The sequence below is a fragment of the Pan troglodytes genome, chromosome 2 (assembly GCF_028858775.2).
Source record: "Pan troglodytes isolate AG18354 chromosome 2, NHGRI_mPanTro3-v2.0_pri, whole genome shotgun sequence".
Taxonomy (NCBI): domain Eukaryota; kingdom Metazoa; phylum Chordata; class Mammalia; order Primates; family Hominidae; genus Pan; species Pan troglodytes.
Window position 1 is genome coordinate 27,797,596 of NC_086015.1, and position 17,990 is coordinate 27,815,585.

General features: G+C 43.8%; 1 protein-coding gene across 3 annotated transcripts in view; it reads left to right on the top strand.

Annotated features, from left to right (window-relative positions):
• Positions 1–2,368: 2,368 nt before the first annotated feature.
• The window catches only part of UBE2E1 (ubiquitin conjugating enzyme E2 E1), an 83,786-nt gene continuing 68,164 nt past the window's right edge, over positions 2,369–17,990 (top strand). Inside the window, exons 1-3 of one of the 3 annotated variants that reach the window (XM_001173077.6) lie at positions 2,369–2,600; positions 3,749–3,933; positions 7,989–8,039. In XM_001173077.6, the coding sequence (XP_001173077.2) occupies positions 3,782–3,933; positions 7,989–8,039 (203 nt within the window). In that variant the 5' untranslated portion in view covers positions 2,369–2,600; positions 3,749–3,781. Of the gene's footprint in view, positions 2,601–3,748; positions 3,934–6,894; positions 7,041–7,988; positions 8,040–17,990 lie in introns of those variants that run through there. The other 2 variants (XM_003309656.6, XM_009445024.5) reach the window with 2 other exon arrangements.

Below are 17,990 nucleotides of genomic sequence, written 5' to 3' on the forward strand. Positions count from 1 at the left end.
GACCTTGCCAGTCAGTAGAGCACAGGTATTTCTGCCCTTTATGGATGAGGGAACTGAGGCTCAGGGAGGTCAATTTAGCTTTTTAGGCCTTGTAGTTAATAAGAAGGAGAGATAGAAAGTTGTGTATGAATTTTTTTTCCCCTAAGACAGCTGCATACAGGTCTTAAAAATAATTCGACATAAAGATTAGTCTTTTGAGAGGACTGGATTCTTTTCTAAACATTTTGAAGTTTTTATTCCCTGTCATCAGGTCATTCCAAAACGATAAAGCACTAACTTAAGCTAGCTGGAATTAGAGATTAGGGGGAACGGTACACAAAAGAGGGCAAGAAACCTTCCAGACAGGTGGTTGGGAAATAACTTTTCCTTATAGGAGGGGCCGTTAGATTTCATGATTTCTTTCACAAGGAATCAGTCCAACCCAAGCATCAGTAACGCAACAAAAAATATCATGTTCTGTTACAAAAGAATTATTATTATAGCTGGTAGGCAATTTATGCAAACCAATATTAAAGAAAAAATTCACCTACTGTCCTGATCACTTCGGCAAATCAAACCTTTTATTTTCCTGTGATCTCTGCTAGTTCTTGTCTTTATAACACATGATTTTTTTTACTGGTTGTATTCATAATGTAGACATATATTTTTAAGTATCAGAAATCCAAATTTTCATAGGAGGAAATTTCAATTTTAATAACTATTTTTAGATTATTTTCCTCATCCTGAGTTTATTTCATCTTCTTATTGTTTTCTTCTGAATTTACATCTTTTCATCAGAACAAAAAGAATACAATCAGTTTTTCAGAAGTTTAAAAATTTTTTTCAAATATATAGCAAAGAATGTCATCATTTTTATATACTCTACCAGGACTCCTGAAACCAAACACTTAAGAAAGGTTATGTCTGGAAATTTTTTCAAAATCTATATGCATTTCAGTGGTGGAGAAATAGTTCTGTCTGGAAGCAGGAGGCTGAAATTATGACCCTGAAGATTTCTTCCAGCTTTTGAACTTCTTATTCTATGACAACTCCTGGTAGATACAGGTTTCCTGGTAGGGATTGAGCAAGAAGCATGCACAATTACTTTATGAGTCTTGATAAAGCTGGAATTTCAGGTTGATGGTTAGAAGGAGTTCGGCTGGGTCGTGAGAATGCTTGTTTTCCTGGTTACTGGATATGCCATGGGCTGTATATCTTGTGTTGTCCTGTGGTAACTGAAGTCACTGTTGCTGTGGAAAATGATGGCAGTTTGAATGAGATAATTTAGAGTGACCTATGGAAATCTGAGGCTGTCTCCTTAATGTACAAGACCTTGTATGTGTGGCACTGTTGTATTTGAATGGCACACATCTCTTTAGTTCCCTTCAACTGAAATGACAAAAGGTGAGAAACTGAATCGTAATTTGATGGCTTAATATTAAAAAAAATTTGGCAAAAATGCTAAATAAGGAACAATTCAGAAGAATTGCTGATCATTTCAAAAATATTATTTGCATAGCATTTATAGGTAGCTAAAGAAAGAGAAAAATGGCTTAATATTTAAAAAATAATTTGGTCAATTTAGCGATCTGGGGATTCTGCGATCCCCAGAACTTTGCATCCAATTTCCAAAAACCAAACCTTACATCTAATGTAAAATGACACAAAAAATTCTACATCTCGTCTAATTCAGTAGTATATAGCTAATTCCCAGTGATGTCTCACATTCGCAAGCCCGTTACACGTTGGTTTTACCTGTCACCAAAACCTTTGTATCACTCTTATAAAACCACATCACTTTCTATAAAAAGTGACTGGAAGAATCTAATATTGTAAAACTGCACGTGCCTCGCGTGACCTGAGCAGAAAATTCCTAGTTTGGGATTTTCTCACAGGCGTGCCTAAACTGACCTCTGCTCCTAGCAGGTAAATTGCTAGAAGGAGAAGCAAGTGTCAGTCCAAAGAAAACCCTTGTTGTGTGATTTTTTTTTCTCTTTAATCGCTTTTTAGGTGGAGTTCCCGCTGCATTCTCTAAAGTCTTTGCCACCACCAGATTACCAACGTTTTCACCAATTTGCCACCTCCCTACTCCTCTCCTTTCCAAAAGCCCTCATTGGAAAGAACTTTCTCTCGTGACCCCCCTATTCCATCTAGTTCCAGTCACTCCCAGCGCCCCCCATCTCCATCGGCTTCCCCTCTCCCGCCCAGAATCCAGGTTCCCAAACCACTTAAGAGAAAATTCACAACCCTCGCCCCCTTCCCGGGCGTCCGGAGGAGGCGCTGGGGTGGGGGTGTGTGTGGGGGACAGGGTTTCCTGGGGTCTCCTGGGTCTTCCTCGCGCACCCCCAGGAGGTGTTGCAGGGGGAGGGGAGCGCGGGTGGGTGGGACCGGGCCGGGTGGGGGAGGGGTGAGGGCGAGGAGGAGGAGGAGGAGGAGGCGGCGGCGGAGGAGTGGTGTGTGTGCGAGCGTGTGTGGCTGGGGGAAGCCATTGCCTGTTTAATAGTTGCTGTTGCTGCACTTCCGCTTCTCTCCCAGCGAGAGAGAGACACGAGTGGCCAGGCCCAGCCGCAGCCGCAGCAGCAGCCGCCGCGGCGGCACGGAGGAGCCAGACACAAAGAGAGGTACGGGGATCCCCCCAGCGGCCCGCCGCCCCCCGGCCGCGCCGCCGGGCCTCGGGGACACCCCTCGCCGCCTCCCCCGACTCGCGCCGCCGGGGCCGCCGGGCCGCAGGGCACGGGGCCGGCGCGGGGGGGGAGCGGAGAGGGGCTGGGGAGCCCCAGGGGTCCGGGGCCCGCCCGCGGGGGATGGGCAGGGACCCCGGGCCGCGTGGGGTGCGGGGGCCGCCCGCATCGGGGACGGGGGTCATTGTGGCTCGAACTGTCAGCGCTGCCCCAAGAGCCCCCCACTGGCCACCGAGGGGCCCGGGAGCGGGGGTGGGAGGGAGTTGGGGGAGCCCCGTTTTCCCCAGGGGCGGGGGTTCGCGGGGATTAACCCCTCCGGGGCGGAAGGGCTCATTGTTATGTCTTCGCTGCGGAGGCCGACCCCCCCATTCCCCGCCGCAGCCCCTATCCCCCTACAGGAGTGGCGATCGGGCGTGTGCTCCGGACCCCCGCCCGGCCGCATAGCTGTGAGCAGGGCGGCCCAGAGGCAGGCAGGCCGGGAGGGGCGTCGGGGCGCGGCGCGGGGGGGCCTCGGGCCTCGTCGCCCCTGCCCCCCGCCGGCCTCTCCCTTCCCCCACCCGGGCACCCGCTCCCCGCCTCCGTCCCCCTGTTTCGGCTTCCTCTCTTACTCCTTCCCGCCCCTCCTCTCTTCCCGACCTCGCCAAACTCCGCTCGTGGCCCCACAGTCTCACCCGGGCCACCGGCCCCTCACGACCCCCGGAAAGCGGACAAAAACAGCCCCGAGGCCGGCCGGCCGCCGGGACCTTCCCTCCCTGCCCCGCCGTGGCGCCCCGCGCCCCCGCCCTGCCCTCCTTCGCCTCCCGGGCTACTCCCTCCCTGCCCAGCGGAGAGCCCCGGGGGGCGAGGGAGGGGCCGCTGTCCTAGCTCCAGACCGTTTTCCCACAGCGTTCCCCACTTGGGGCCAAAAATAAACAAGCCGCGTCCGATTTGCAAAAGCCTTAATGGGCCTGCAGACTTTGAAAAGCGAGTGGAGGGCGGTGGGCGGCCGCGTGCGCCCCTGGTCAATGCCCTCCTGACAGCACCCGAGTTCCTTATTTACACTGGCTGCATGGTTTGTGTGTTTCTGTTTTGTTTCCCTCCCCCTGCAGGGGCTGTTTGCGGGGTGGGGTGGGGGGTTCGCTATGTCGGATGACGATTCGAGGGCCAGCACCAGCTCCTCCTCATCTTCGTCTTCCAACCAGCAAACCGAGAAAGAAACAAACACCCCCAAGAAGAAGGAGAGTAAAGTCAGCATGAGCAAAAACTCCAAACTCCTCTCCACCAGCGCCAAGAGGTACTGTGCTCTTTTTTTTTCCCACAGGCTTCCTATTTTCCGAACTGCCTCTTGCTGCATTTGGTCTGCCTCCCAACGAGGATAGCTTAAACGCTCCTCATGGTTTATGTGTTCTTAAAAATGAAAGAAGGGCCTTGGAAGCCCTAATTATTTTCTCTATTGCTGCTTCTGTTTTTTAATCATTGCTCACATGCAGCTGTTGCGGCTTGCCTCTCGCATTTCTTGCTGAAGTTTGTAAGATTCCTCGTTACTTTTATTAGTGACCCCCAAATCTGATTTCAGATTTCTTGTCCTACTAATGGTTAATCTGTGACCTTCCCCAAGGCCATGATCCCATTTCTTAATTACTAATACCAGCCCAGAGAACTGCATCAAAATGAATTCTGTGACCATTTTACCTTCTCCTCACCTGTTGCATGGATGATCTTTTCTAAATAGAGCTTTCTTCACAAATTGCATAAGGAATAAGAAACTCATATTAGCAGGTACAAAATTTAGTAGGTGAAGACAGATGTTTTCTGGTGGAATTTAAAGAGATTTTTCTGAGAGTTGAGGCAAATGAATGAATCAGTAAGTGATTATAAAATGGTTATTCTAGGTTATTTTTGTGGTTCTCTTTTAAAACTTCAGTTTACCAATTTCAGGGAGACTTGTCTTTTTTTCATGCTATTTGCTGTCCTCATGCTGTGAAAATGTTACTTTGCCTTATTTTTCCAATTTAAGTGGTCGCCCTTTTACTTTATTCTTTTCCTCTTAAGGCCCTGAAGGTAGCTACTTTTTATCCCTGCCATCCTAAGCGGTCTCCCTTTTTCTTTATTCTTTTCCTCTTAAGCCTCTGGAGGTAGCTACTTTTTACCCCTGCCATCCTTCAGTAATATCCTCTGATCGCCATGACCCTCAAAATCATCTTTAGTGGATTCCTAGGAGCTCTGAGACACCCTTTCATAAATCCTTCTGCTCTCAGAGTTAGGCAGTTGTTAAAAAGGTGGCAAACCAGGAAGATAGTAAGAACTCCAAATGATGGGGTAGGGATACCCTTCTTAAAAATTTTTAAAATAAAGTAGAACATGAGACTTTAGATCTCTCCACTGAGTAGTGAGCCTGGAAGTCAGGGTTTGAGAGTTTGTTCTGTCATTCTGCCTGACTTGTAATTTGAAAACTTGGCAGTGTTTTGGTGACCTAACCATGGGCTGATGAAGGAGTGACTTTTAAAAAATAGTGTGGAGGTCTTAAGTGGCAAGGTGCCTCTGCAAGATTGTTCTCATTTTTATAGGTTTGGTTTGATTGTACAGCTTCTCAGGAGGCCTGACTGACCCTCACTGATTAGCCCTGTGCGGTTTTCCTGGAACCTGACATCTACTCTGCCCACTTGGGACGGGCCCTTCCTTAATACTGCGCCCCACCTCAATCCTCTAGGCTCTCTGATCCTCATTCACGTTTTGGCCTCACGTGCTCAAGCCAGGATACTTGCTTTTGGTAATTTGCATTTTTATATTTTGCTAGATATCCCTGGTGTACATGAATATATTTGGGGGTAAAGACACAGGTATCAAATAGAAAATACTCTGCTTTTGTTGTGAGTGAATTACAGAGAGGGGGATTTTTTTCACTAGACATACTTTGTTTATTTTAAACAAGTTAAGAATTTATTTGGAAGTTCTGGAAAAGAGATGATAGGTGTAGAAAAATGAAAGGTGGGAAGCTACAAATAGTAATTTTACCTATAAATTAACATCAGGGCTTTTGTTTTGTTTTTGCAATGAATTTAGCTCCTTGATAATCTTGCTGAAAGAGTAGCTATTAGTGTTAAAGCAGACCTAAAGTTAATAGAAAAAGGTAAAAAAATGGAGAGGGACAGTGTATCCAGGAAAGAGAATGGGGAAAATTGATGTTAGTGGGACCCTATAGAGGCTGCTCTGTGAAGTATATTGATTTGGAAGGTAGGTGTTGCCCATAGAATTGGAAGGGGCACATTCACCAGGAGTAAGAGTGAAAAAGAAGCCTGAATTGGCAGACTAACAGGCTGCTAACTGCATGTTGGAAAGTGGTTTCTAAACCGTGGGTAGAGGAAAGCCCCCATTGCAAGTGGTCTGAACAAGAATGACTCTCTGGAAATAGGTATGAGTTACTCCTGCAAATCTCTTGCCAGTTTTTTGGAAATGCAAATGCTGTCTGTCAAGATGAAGTTGATAAAGCTTTTTGGTATTAACGCTTCTTAGGTATTAAAGAAACAACTACCTTTTTTGTGACTATTTTATAGTGGGAGTTGGGTTGGCAAGGAGGACTGAAGTCAATATGTATTTTTATATGCGTTGTGCTCCGGGGAGGAAATTTTTGCCTACGTGTGTAGGTCTTAAAATACAGTTATTTGAAAAGATGCAGGTAAAGAATCAGGAAACCAATTTTCCAAACTTTGAGTCTAATGTACAGTCATGAGTCAAACAGCGGGAGTATGAATGTCTCAGAAATGAAACGCTTTTTGGTAGTAGAATTTAGCAGGACACAAATACGTGTCAATTGAGATTGTGAACAAACCCCTTTCTAAAGTTGACAGATACGTAGGGACAGGAAATGTCCTCCAGTAGGAAGGTTTATAGAACCTCCCCCAGTCGTCGTCCTTAAAACCTGTTCCTCATTACATATAGCTCGTCCGTCCTCCTACCCGCAGAAAACCTTTGGAAAGGAAAACGTATCCTTTGTGAATTAGATTGCTCTGTGTGTGTGTTTAAAATTTTTTTAACTACAGTGCTGCCTCGGTGAGATTTTTAAGTTGTAACATAGCCCCATTGGGCTTTATATGATAGGAGGAGGAAAGGTTATAAAATTAGGCACCGTTTAGAAGGTGGAAGAAGCTTAGAGGCCCTAACCTGTCGTATTAATTGATGCTCTAAGTGCCTAGGTAAGCAAAAGACAAAGGCCAGGGCTTGGTGTGAACTGCCTGGTGGCTTCGGCCTATGAGTGGGGGATGGGGCCCTTTGTGAAGTCGAGGGTTGGTGCGGAGGGAGAAAACTGCAGGTCTCCAGTCTATCCCCAGTGTGAGCTAGAGAGCGGACCATGAAGGAAGTGGGCAGACCCCGGGAAGTTAGAGGACGCCCGGGGAAAAGCAGGTCCGGGGAGGTGGGCCGAGAGTCCCGGCCAGCCTGCGGGGCGGAGGCAGCGTGCGGGGAGGAGGCAGGGTCCGGTGCACCTGTGCGGCCGCGGGCCGGCCACCTGGGGTCTGTGGTGCCCGAGTGGCGGGCGGGGGTGTTCGCCCCTGCTTTCGCGCGCGGTCTCGGGCCAAGGTTCTGGGCGCCGGGAGAGGAGAGCTGGGGCGGCGCGGAGCAGCCCCCGTGCGGGCACCCTGTTCCCCTCCCCCGCCCGCAACTTCACCGGCGCGGCGCGAGCCGTCGGGGGCGCGCGCGGGGTGGGGGCGGCGTGGCCGGGCGGTGGCAGCCCACCGCTGGGGAGCGACCTGCGGTCTGGGCCTCCCGGGCACCCCGCCACGGCTGGCAGGTCACTCGGGCCCGAGGGGCCTCGTGGGGAGCGGCCATGTTGGCTTCGTCACTGAGGACTCCGGGCGGGTCGGGTGTTGAGCGAGGCCTCGGACCTTCGGCCTGTCGGGGGCGTCCTGCCGGGGTGGGCATGGGGGCATCTGAGGGGTGAAAGGGGCAAGGGAGGCTGGAGGCTGGCGTCCTTCCCACGCACCGATGGCTGTGATCTCTCCGTCCTGGGGAGAGGTGCAGGGGAGGGACTGAGGAAACCGGTCCGCAAGTGAGAAACTTTAAAATTAGGTCCTATATGGAAAACACCGAGGAATAGAACTGCCCTGGTGTGCGAGGCAAGGTTGGAAGCCAAACTTTGCAGATGAGAACAGGAGATTCCAGGCTGCCTCACTTCCTCCATGAAAAGTTTTTTTCCTAAACTAGGGACCTGAAGTTCTTGATGTGTAGTTCCTCTTTGCCCAGTAGAATCCAGTGATCGCACTTAGGTGTATCTGCAGACCTGCACGTTACAGGTGGGAGGCTTCCACGCCTTAATGCTTCTTGTGTTTGTCTTTCCCATTTCTCCCACTCCAGAATTCAGAAGGAGCTGGCGGACATCACTTTAGACCCTCCACCTAATTGCAGGTGAGTTGCTTTTCGGATTTTTTTCATTTTTAAAATTCTTCTAACCTTTGTCTTGGGTTTTTCTTTTTATTGTATACTTTTTCTTTGATTCTTTGGCTAATGCTTGTTATGGCACTAACATCACGTAACAGCTGAAATTTATTAACCTGAGTATAATGTTTTGATGAGCCTCTGACAAGCTCAGTACTGTTGAGGAGAAGTAATGGATTTATTTGGAGTGGATTTTTACATATATGAAACAAAACTAAAGTAAATTTAAAGGTGTCTCCTTGCCTAATCATGGGTCTTTGATATGCCATTAAAGATGATGTAAAACCTTTCAGATGCGAAGGACATTTTGGTTTGGAAAACTGCTTTGCTACAGTAATCTCTTATTCAATCTCTGCTAAGCTAAGAGAACATAAACACTGGATCTTCAAACTTACTCCATAGCATATAGATTTCTTATTAGACTTTTGGCAGAGCAATTCAGGAAACAATTTCTGGCTTTGATAAAGGTTTTCTTTTAAATTGTAGAGTTAAACTTTCATGGGGTGTTTTTTTCAGTTGCTTTATTCAGACTGTATACATATGTGTGTTTCAGTTTCAAAACAAATTGAAACCAGCTTTCTAAGGGTTTGTTGATCACAACTTTATTTAGAGAAGCCATTTTGCTACTGTTGAGTCAAGGTGGAAGACTTGATGACTTTACTAGATCAACAATGAAGTGAGGGGTAACTTACAACTATGTATTAGAATAGAACCATTTATTTAAGGGAGGTCCTGTAACTCCCATACTTTAAAAATTAAGTATAACATTTAACCTAGTTCTCAAGATCGGCGTTGGAAAGGGATGTGAGATTTCAGAAATACTCTAAACTTATTGGTAGGAGTAGAAGTTACTGACAAAGTATTCAGTGGCTATACACAATTTTTAAGATGAGTGTGTGGGAATAGTCAGGTTGAAAAGCTAAATGAAGTATTTTGTTTATTAACAGTGAACTTTGGAAACTAATTAGTGGATTAAATACAAAACTATTGCCGTTTTGTTTACGTTCATTCTTAATGTTGATTAGGTGTGGGATGCTCTTCCGTGAAACTTTGTCCTGTTTTGTAAGGAAAGTCATTTTGAGTTTGAAATGCTCTTAAACTATAGTTTATAATTGGAGCACTTAATCATTCTGGGGAATTCTTTCCTGGCTAATAATCTCTCAAGATGGTTGAGAAGTGGAAAAACCATAAGACTTAGGCCTAACTCATTATTTTGATGGTGGTGGTTCACGTGGAAGCCTGTAGCTTCCCTTGGTTGTTTGTGTGGAATCCATGTACATTCCCCAAGGTGGTTCTGTGCTGTCTAGTTATTGCTCCTGCTTGGTATTGTGTGTCTCCTATGTGTGTGTTATTAATAACATTGATTAAAACATATAATGGCTTTCTTGTGAATAAACACAGTCAAATCTAAAATTGTAAACCATTTGAAGATTTTCATGGGATTAAGCATTTAAAAAAAAAACAGCATAAGTACACTTCAGTTTCACATCATTTTAACTGAGTTTATGTGTGAAAGATTTATGCTCCTGAGGCATGTGGAACTTTTTTATCTTTGGGAAACCCTCCCAATTACCCCTTCAAGGTGAAACGTTTGGGAATTACCTGTGGTCAGGGGATGCACCAAACTGGGTGGCTGTTGGGTGCTTGGTGTTACGGAGTCAAAGCTCAAAATACTAAATTTTAAGAAAAATCTCTGATTTGAGAGAAAATACGAGGCATCTTCATTTTGCAAGAGAATGTATATTACATTGTCTTTTAACAATAAAGATGACTTTATTTTCTGAAGATATTTTCCAGTGGGGCCGTTTGAGTAATGTGAATTAAAATTTTTACTTTTGGTTGGCTAATGGTGCTGTCTTAATGTTATATAGTAGTCCCAATATTCAGCTCTCTTAGTTTGGTTTTACGTTTTGTGCTGTTACCTTTTGGAATTTAATTATTTAGTATTTTAATGTACTTTATTGGAGATAAAGATGGATTATTTATTTATTTATTTATTTATTTTCTTTTTGAGACGGAGTCTTGCTCTGTAGCCCAGGCTGGAGTGCAGTGGCATGATCTCGGCTCATTGCAACCTCCACCTCCCGGGTCCTGGTTCAAGCAATTCTCCTGCCTCCTGAGTAGCTGGGATTATAGGCACGTGCCACCATGCCCAGCTAATTTTTGTATTTTGGGTAGAGATGGGGTTTCACCATGTTGGCCAGGCAGGTCTTGAACTCCTGACCTTGTGATCTGCCCGCCTTGGCCTCCCAAAGTGCTGGGATTACAGGCGTGAGCCACTGCACCTGGCCTTGGGGATACTTTTTGAAGTCAGCGTCCAATGAAAATCTATGAATTAAGTGATATATTAAGTGCGTACATGTTTAAAATTACCCTCAGCAGGAAAGCATGAGATTTGAGTGAGTTAAATAATTGGTTTTCAATGAGTCTGTCTTATATTTTTACCCTTTGCCATACTTCCTTTCTTCAGTCAGCATTCAGTGTGTAGTTTTAAACACGTTATTAAAATATGGCACTTGGCACATAGTAACTTCTCAGTAAATACAAAAATTAGCCGGGCATGGTGATGCACTCCAGCCTGGGCGACAGAGTGAGACCCTGTCTCAAAAAAAAAAGTTGATTATTGCAAATCAGTAGAATTGCTCCTCTTGAAGGAAGGTGCACTGTTTGTGTTCACTAATTTTGGCACTTGGCAAAAATATTTGAAGTTACTGAGCATCAAAACTTATGTGAAATGCAATTGCTCAATATGTTATAATGTATGAAAACATAAAATTAAATTCTTAATGTTGTATATTATGTTGGGTGGATATTTTTTAGAACACAGTACAGATTGTGTTCAATGACCTGGTCCAAAGTCATTTTAAGTAAGTATTTTCAAACTGCTTTATGCTGCCATAGAAATCAAATTCTTAATTTTAGTATCTCTGATTTGTGTGTGTGTGTATATATATGCATACACACACACACACACAAAATAGTTTCCCAACTCACTCTTCATTTTGGTTAGGCTTTTATTCCCATATCATTTAGCTCTATTCTTTTAGGGAAAAAAATATGTTAACTTTGTAATGATTCCCTAAAGCGTGCCAGATCTTAGATTGTAAAATTATGCCTTTTAGATAGCTGATGAACTCTGGGCCACCAGAGTCAGTTTTGCAGCTGTTATTTATAGCCCAGGGCTCAAACTTTGCTAAATTGACTAGTTATAACTAGCCTGTAGACACGAATATCTGTAGACAGTATGTCTATACAGACTAAATGGCATATTTTGCCTAAGTCCTTTAAACTTCAGATTTTATTTAATGGATATATTTGTTTCATGAGTAAATGTCTCAGTAGTGACTTAACCTAGAAATTCAGATGGGGTGCTATTTTAGGATAAAATGTCTGAAAAGTCATTAAACACTTCAAGCATGGGTGAGAATAATAAAAATACATTTCTTTCTTTCTCACTTTTTTTTTGAGACAGGGTCTCATTTTGTCACCCAGGCTGGAGTGCAGTGGTGCTCACTGCAGCCTTGACCTCCTGGGCTTAAGCTGTCCTCCTGCTTCAGGCCCCCAAGTAGCAGGAACTACAGGCGTTCGACACTACACTCGGTTAATTTTTTGTATTTTTTTGTAGAGACCAGGTTTTACCTATTGGCCAGGCTGATCTTAAACTCCTGGCCTCAAGCCGTCCACCCACTTTGCCCTTCCAAAGTGCTGGGAATACAGGCGTGAGCCATGGTGCCTGGCCCTGATACTAGTTTTTCTGTATGTGACAGAATTTCCATTTGGCCTTCTTTTGATAGCTTTTTTTTCCCCTAATACTGCCTATATTTTAAATAGTTTTAAGCCATTATATTATACAAGAATGCATGTTTTTGAAAAATTCAAATACAGAAGTTTGTGGAGTAAAAGGCAAAAGATAGTCCTGATGACCTCTTCTGATCCTGCTCCTTGCACACAGATGCTCCAAGTTAGCACTTTGTATACTTCCACGTAGTTTCTGTGAATTTACATTGTGTTTTTCTGGCATTCCAATACCTCCTCGAATTGGTGGTAATGGTAATGAGATGTCAGTTCAGAAGTCCCAGGCTGCTCATCATGGTTCACAATGGAAAGAGATCCTTTTCTTGCAACAGTGGAGTGTTACATACCTCGTCCAGGTTCAGCATGTTTTAAATGGTTGTTTGGGTATAAGAAATAGGTTCAGCAGAAGTCATCCTTTATAAAACCCTGTATCTTATGTGCTAAAAAGTATTCTTCCTTTTAGCATCTTTCATTTATCTGATGTTACTAAATGCGTTAAGGATAGAAGTGTGACTTAAACATCTGAATGATGTTTAGTTTCACCACTGCAGTGTGTATACCTTTATGCATGTAAAGGCAGTGTTGAAAAATTGTGACAACCAGGAGACTGGGGTTTCAGCACGATCAAAACAGCACCCATACTAGGGTCAGGCTGTTGGGAATTAGATCATCACTGGGGCCTTTCCTATTAGAGAGGAAAGAAACCTATCTGGAGATGAATTGCCTTTCAAATGAGCAGGAAGTCTTGTGGCGGTTGTGTTTACCAAAAGACTATATCTGGATTGTAAAACTATACTATTGTTATTCCTCAGAAAGCTAAACAGAATTACCGTATGACCCAATAATTTTACTGCTATCTATGTACCCTGAATAATTAAAAACAGAGGCTCAAACAGATAATCTGTATGTCAGTATTCATAGCATTATTCATAGTAGCCAAAAAGTGGAAAAAACCCAAGTGTCTGTCAACAGATGAGTGGATAAACAAAATTTGGTTAATCTATAAAATGGAATATTCATCTATAAAAAGGAATGAAGTTGCGATGCATGGATACAACATGGTTGAACCTTAATGTTATACTAAGTGGGCCGGGCGCAGTGGCTTATACTTGTAATCCCAGCACTTTGGGAGGCTGAGGCAGGCGGATCACGAGGTCAGGAGATCGACACCATCGTGGTGAACACAGTGAAACCCCGTCTCTACTAGAAATACAAAAAAATTAGCCGGGCATGGTGGCGGGCACCTGTAGTCCCAGCTACTCAGGAGGCTGAGGCAGGAGAATGGTGTGAACCCGGGAGGCGGAGCTTGCTGTGAGCAGAGATCGCGCCACTGCACTCCAGCCTGGGCAACAAAGCGAGGCTCCATCTCAAAAAAAAAAAGGTTATACTAAGTGAAATAAACTAGAACCAAAAAGACAAATAGCGTATGATTCCACTTACATGAAATACCTAGAATAGGCAAACTCATAAGGACAGACAGTAGATTAGAGGTTTTCAGGGACTGAGGGGAGGGGAGAATGGGGAGTTATTTCTTAATGAATACAGTTTCTTTTTGAGGTGGTGAAAATTTTGGAAATAATGGTGATGGTTGTGCAATATTGTGAATGTAATTAATGCCACTAAATTGTACACTTAAAATGGTTAAAATGGCAAATTTCATGTTATATATGTTTTATCACAATAAACAGTTATACCACTGTTAAAATATTATCAGTATTTTGAGAAAAATGCTTATAGCTTAGAAGGCAATACTCACAGTTTTTGGGGATTCTTGTTAAATTCCTGTCACAAACTTTGAGGGCCTGTTATAAATGAAAAGGCACAATCTGGGCGTGGTGGCTCACGCCTGTAATCCCAGCACTTTGGGAGGCCAAGGCGGGTAGATCACCTGAGGTCAGCAGTTTGAGACCAGACTGGCCAACTAAAAATACAAAAATTAGCCGGGCGTGGTGACGCGCGCCTGTAATCCCAGCTACTTGGGAGGCTGAGGCAGGAGAATTGCTTGAACCCTGGAGGCAGAGGTTGCAGTGAGCCAGGATTACGCCACTGCACTCCAGCCTGGTTGACAGAGTGAGACTCTGTCTCCAAAGAAAAAAAAAAGAAAAGAAAAGGCACTGCCTTCAAGGAGTTCATAATCTAGTCAAGATGTTAAGACATGCACACACATATTTTGAATGGTACTTGGAAATATAAATATTATTTGGAAAATAATAAAATGCAGATATCATGTTATAAAGTTTCAGAGGAGTGAGAGATTACTTTGACTTGGGTTTGAGGGATTGTGGCTGGAGTACTTAGTGATCTGGGAAGGCTTCATGGAAGAGGTGAGAAGTGGGGTGGGGAAGAATAAGGGATATTCGTGATGGAACAGTGTAAGCCAAGGCAGCAGAGGGAAGACAGAAAAAGGGCACTATTGGGCCGAAGTGAGTAAAAGCTGTGTCTAGAGAGGAAGAAACATTAGTGGGAGAATAAATAGTAATAGATAAAGCTTGTGTTCTTCAGTGTCAGGCTAAGTCTTTAAATTTTATTATGTAGATGCTGGAGAATCATTAAAAACCTTTCGAGTAGGGGCTGTCATTCAGATAGAGTTGGCTATCTGGATAGAGACAGAGTAAGGATTGAGTGGAGCTTGGTAGGAACCAGGAGACTTGGAGATTGCTACAGTAGTTAAGGTGGAAGGTCAGGAGGGTCTGGGGTGTAAGTGGTGGCCTTCAAAGTGGAGAGGAAAGAGAGATAGAAGACAGTAGAATCCATAGAACTTAGCCACTGATTTCGATATGGAGGACTTGAAAAGGAGTCGGGTTCTTCTGGGTATTGGGGAAGTTGGTGGTGCGTTAACAGAAATAAATAAGGCAGGAGGATGAACTGGCTTGAGGGAAAAAGGTTTTGTTACTTGCTTCGTTGATCACATGCAATGCTTAGCATGTTGCTGCCACTTAGTAGGTCCTCAGTAAATATTTGCAGTTTGACTGTATATTTGAGTTTATTATTAAATCAGTCATTGAACTCCCAGATCTACATGGCCTACTTTTAGATTAGATTAGACAAATTAAATAGATTATAAACTTCCTAAAAGGGAAGGACAATGATTTCTGTCTTTGATTCTGACCCTACATGTTCTTCCCAACTGCTTTAGTTTGACGATTTTCACAGCTACAGGAGAAGTAAAAAGAATGATACAGCAAGCGCCCACCCTTCACCGTGATTCCTCAGCAAAATTACACCATGTTTGCTCTGTCTCTCTCTTATCTCTGTATGTTAATTTTGTGGAGTCATTTGAAAGTGAGCATTTTGATGCTTCCGTGTGTTTAGCTTTGCACACATTGAATCTGAGGTGGCCTGACAGTGGGGCTGAGGCTGGAACTGGTTTTGGTAGTCCACATTAGATTTGAAAGTTTGGGTGATGTTAAAGTGCACAAGATTGCTGAGATTGGAGGAGGAAAGAATTGTGCTCTGAAGGATGTCTACGGATGGAGGATGGGAAATGAAGAGGACTTGGAGAAAGGAGGAGGAGGAAAGCCACAAGGTTGCAAAAGTCCCTAGAGGGAGATCAAGGAAATTTTCTCTTGGGGCTCTAAAGTGTAAGAACTTAGGTGTATGTTTTGTAGGCTGAGAGGAAGAAGCAAATATAGACAGAAAAAGAGTAAAAATTGCTAGAGAGTCCGGGCACGGTGGCTTACGCCTGTAGTCCCAGCACTTTGGGAGGAAGAGGCGGGCGGATCACGAGGTCAGGAGATTGAGACCATCCTGGCTAACATGGTGAAACCCCATCTCTATTAAAAATCCAAAAAGTTAGCCAGGCGTGGTGGCACGCGCCTGTAGTCCCAGCTACTCAGGAGGCTGAGGCAGGAGAATCGCTTGAACCCGGGAGGCAGGGGTTGCAGTGAACCAAGATTGCGCCACTGCACTCCAGCCTGGGTGACAGAGCGAGACGCCATCTCAAAATAAATAAATAAATAAATAAATAAATTGCTAGAGAGGCAGATGTAATGTTTTATAACATAATTGTAGAGAAAGTGATGGCCCTAGAGAACTTAGGCCCTAAGTGGGAGAATGTATGTTTAGAAAGGCTGGTAGCCTGGAATTTTCTAGACGATTAGAAGCATTTTTGGTGCTTGAGTAGCACTCTAGATATTTGTATAGAACTGAAAAGAAGCAGCATCTTTCTGGTGTTATTTGGTTTGTGTTCTTTCCCAGCAGACTTTTAAGTTCCTTGAAAGTAGGGATTATTATGTCTTTATATCCCTACAGTGTCCGAGAAAGGGTAGGTAAACAATACATATTTGTTAAAACACAAAACACAAAAACCTAATTTGGTTGGATGGTTTAATAGAACATCTTCATTACCCTCTTCAGAAAATAGTGGAAATTGCTGGGGAAATTGCTGTCACATTTTACAGCTGTCCATTGCTGGCAGTCTTTCTGAGTTGGCACCCAAGCAGTTTTAGCAATTTTGACCTTCCTGCAATCACAGAGAAGCTCTGGACGTCAGTGTGGCAAAAAAGATGTGATCTCTGCTGCAGGCTCAATTGAGAAAAGATGTATTGGAGAAAATATAACACCTTCGAATTGCTTGTTTTGACTTCATGTAAGGTTTATCATCTATGTAATGTGGCATAGACTCTTAGTCTACGGAGTTACAAATGGTAACCTTATTATAAAGTTACCTTATGTTAACAAGTGAGCAAGGGTCTAGGGGTGCTAAATACAGTGGGTTCCTAGAGATGGTCCCCCAAGTCCTAAAGCTATTCCAGATAGTTGGTTATGTTAGAGTTGCTGGCACCCGCCTGAGACATCTGACACATCCCCTGTCACCAGTGAAGTGAAACTGGGTTTCATAATAAGCCCATTCTTATTCAGCCTCTTTTATGCAGCCATGCTCTAAAGTGAAACAAAAGACCTAGTAACTGGTGTCAGAATATGCTTCTAATCCTCTGGGAAACCTCCTCCTTTATAGGCTAAAAGCTCATCAAAGTCCCTGCTTGAGAACCGTAATCCAGGAACTCTGCTGTATGCTAATGGCTCTTTTCTTGAAACATATACACAGTGATTATGGATTGCTTTGTAGAGTCCATGCCACATTACATAGATGATCAACCTTTGGAAGGCCAAGTTGATGTCCCATCCCACTCAGGAAATCTTACAAAGCCAAAGGTTTTCACATACAGAACATATTTAAGTTGTCACTGGGTTTTGCTACAGTGACAGCAAACCATTGGGGCAGTGTATTGTTCACTAATACTTTTAACAGAGTAGTTAAAAACTGAATTCTGTCTGCTCTCCAAAGTACATGCTGACCCAAATATGACAAAGTGAATGCAAAGCCCTCTTATATAGCATTCAAAGGCAGATTTGCCACAGGTGCCATGTCTGACTTGTCTGTAGTGATGTGAGTCATTATTAAATTTTAAATAGTAATACAATGGAGTAGTCTTAGTAGAGTCTACTAGCATTGAAATGATGATCATTATCCATACTTCCAGTACATTGGCCATTTGTATTTATTAAAATTGATCGATGGAAAATTGGTGTGGGATGGACCCCTAGTAAATTCTACAGAAAAAGGCATTGAGGCACATTTCCAAACAGATGAGAGTAAATAGAGTAACTTGGGATGATCTTACTTGGAGAAAAGTTTTAGATGTGATGCAGCTCAAAAAGTCAGCATTATTATGAAGCAATGTTGTACATGTGACAGCAGCATGAGTAGATCAGATCGTAATCATTTAAAACATTAGAGTGTCTGCTGTGTGCTAGGCATTGTTCTGTAGGTGACTAAAACAGACCTGGCCTCTGGCTTGTGAAACCTGAATTTTAGTAGACAGTACAAACAGCAGCTAAGCAAAAGGATTAGTACAAGTTGTAATGGCTAGTAGGAAAGAAAGTGACAGAGTGCAGTGATGGAGAATAATTGGGGAGGGTGTGAGGGTTACCTAGAGAAGCCTTACAAAGACATTTAGTCAAAGACCTAAAAGATAGGAAAGGAAATGGCCTTGTGAAAAGTACCAGAAGACATCTGGGACAGAGGGAAGGTAAAAACAGGCCCTGAGGCGGGGACAAGTCAGGTGATGCTGATTATGTAAACCGTGCTAAGTAGAGAGTTTGGATTTTTCTCAATAATGCTTT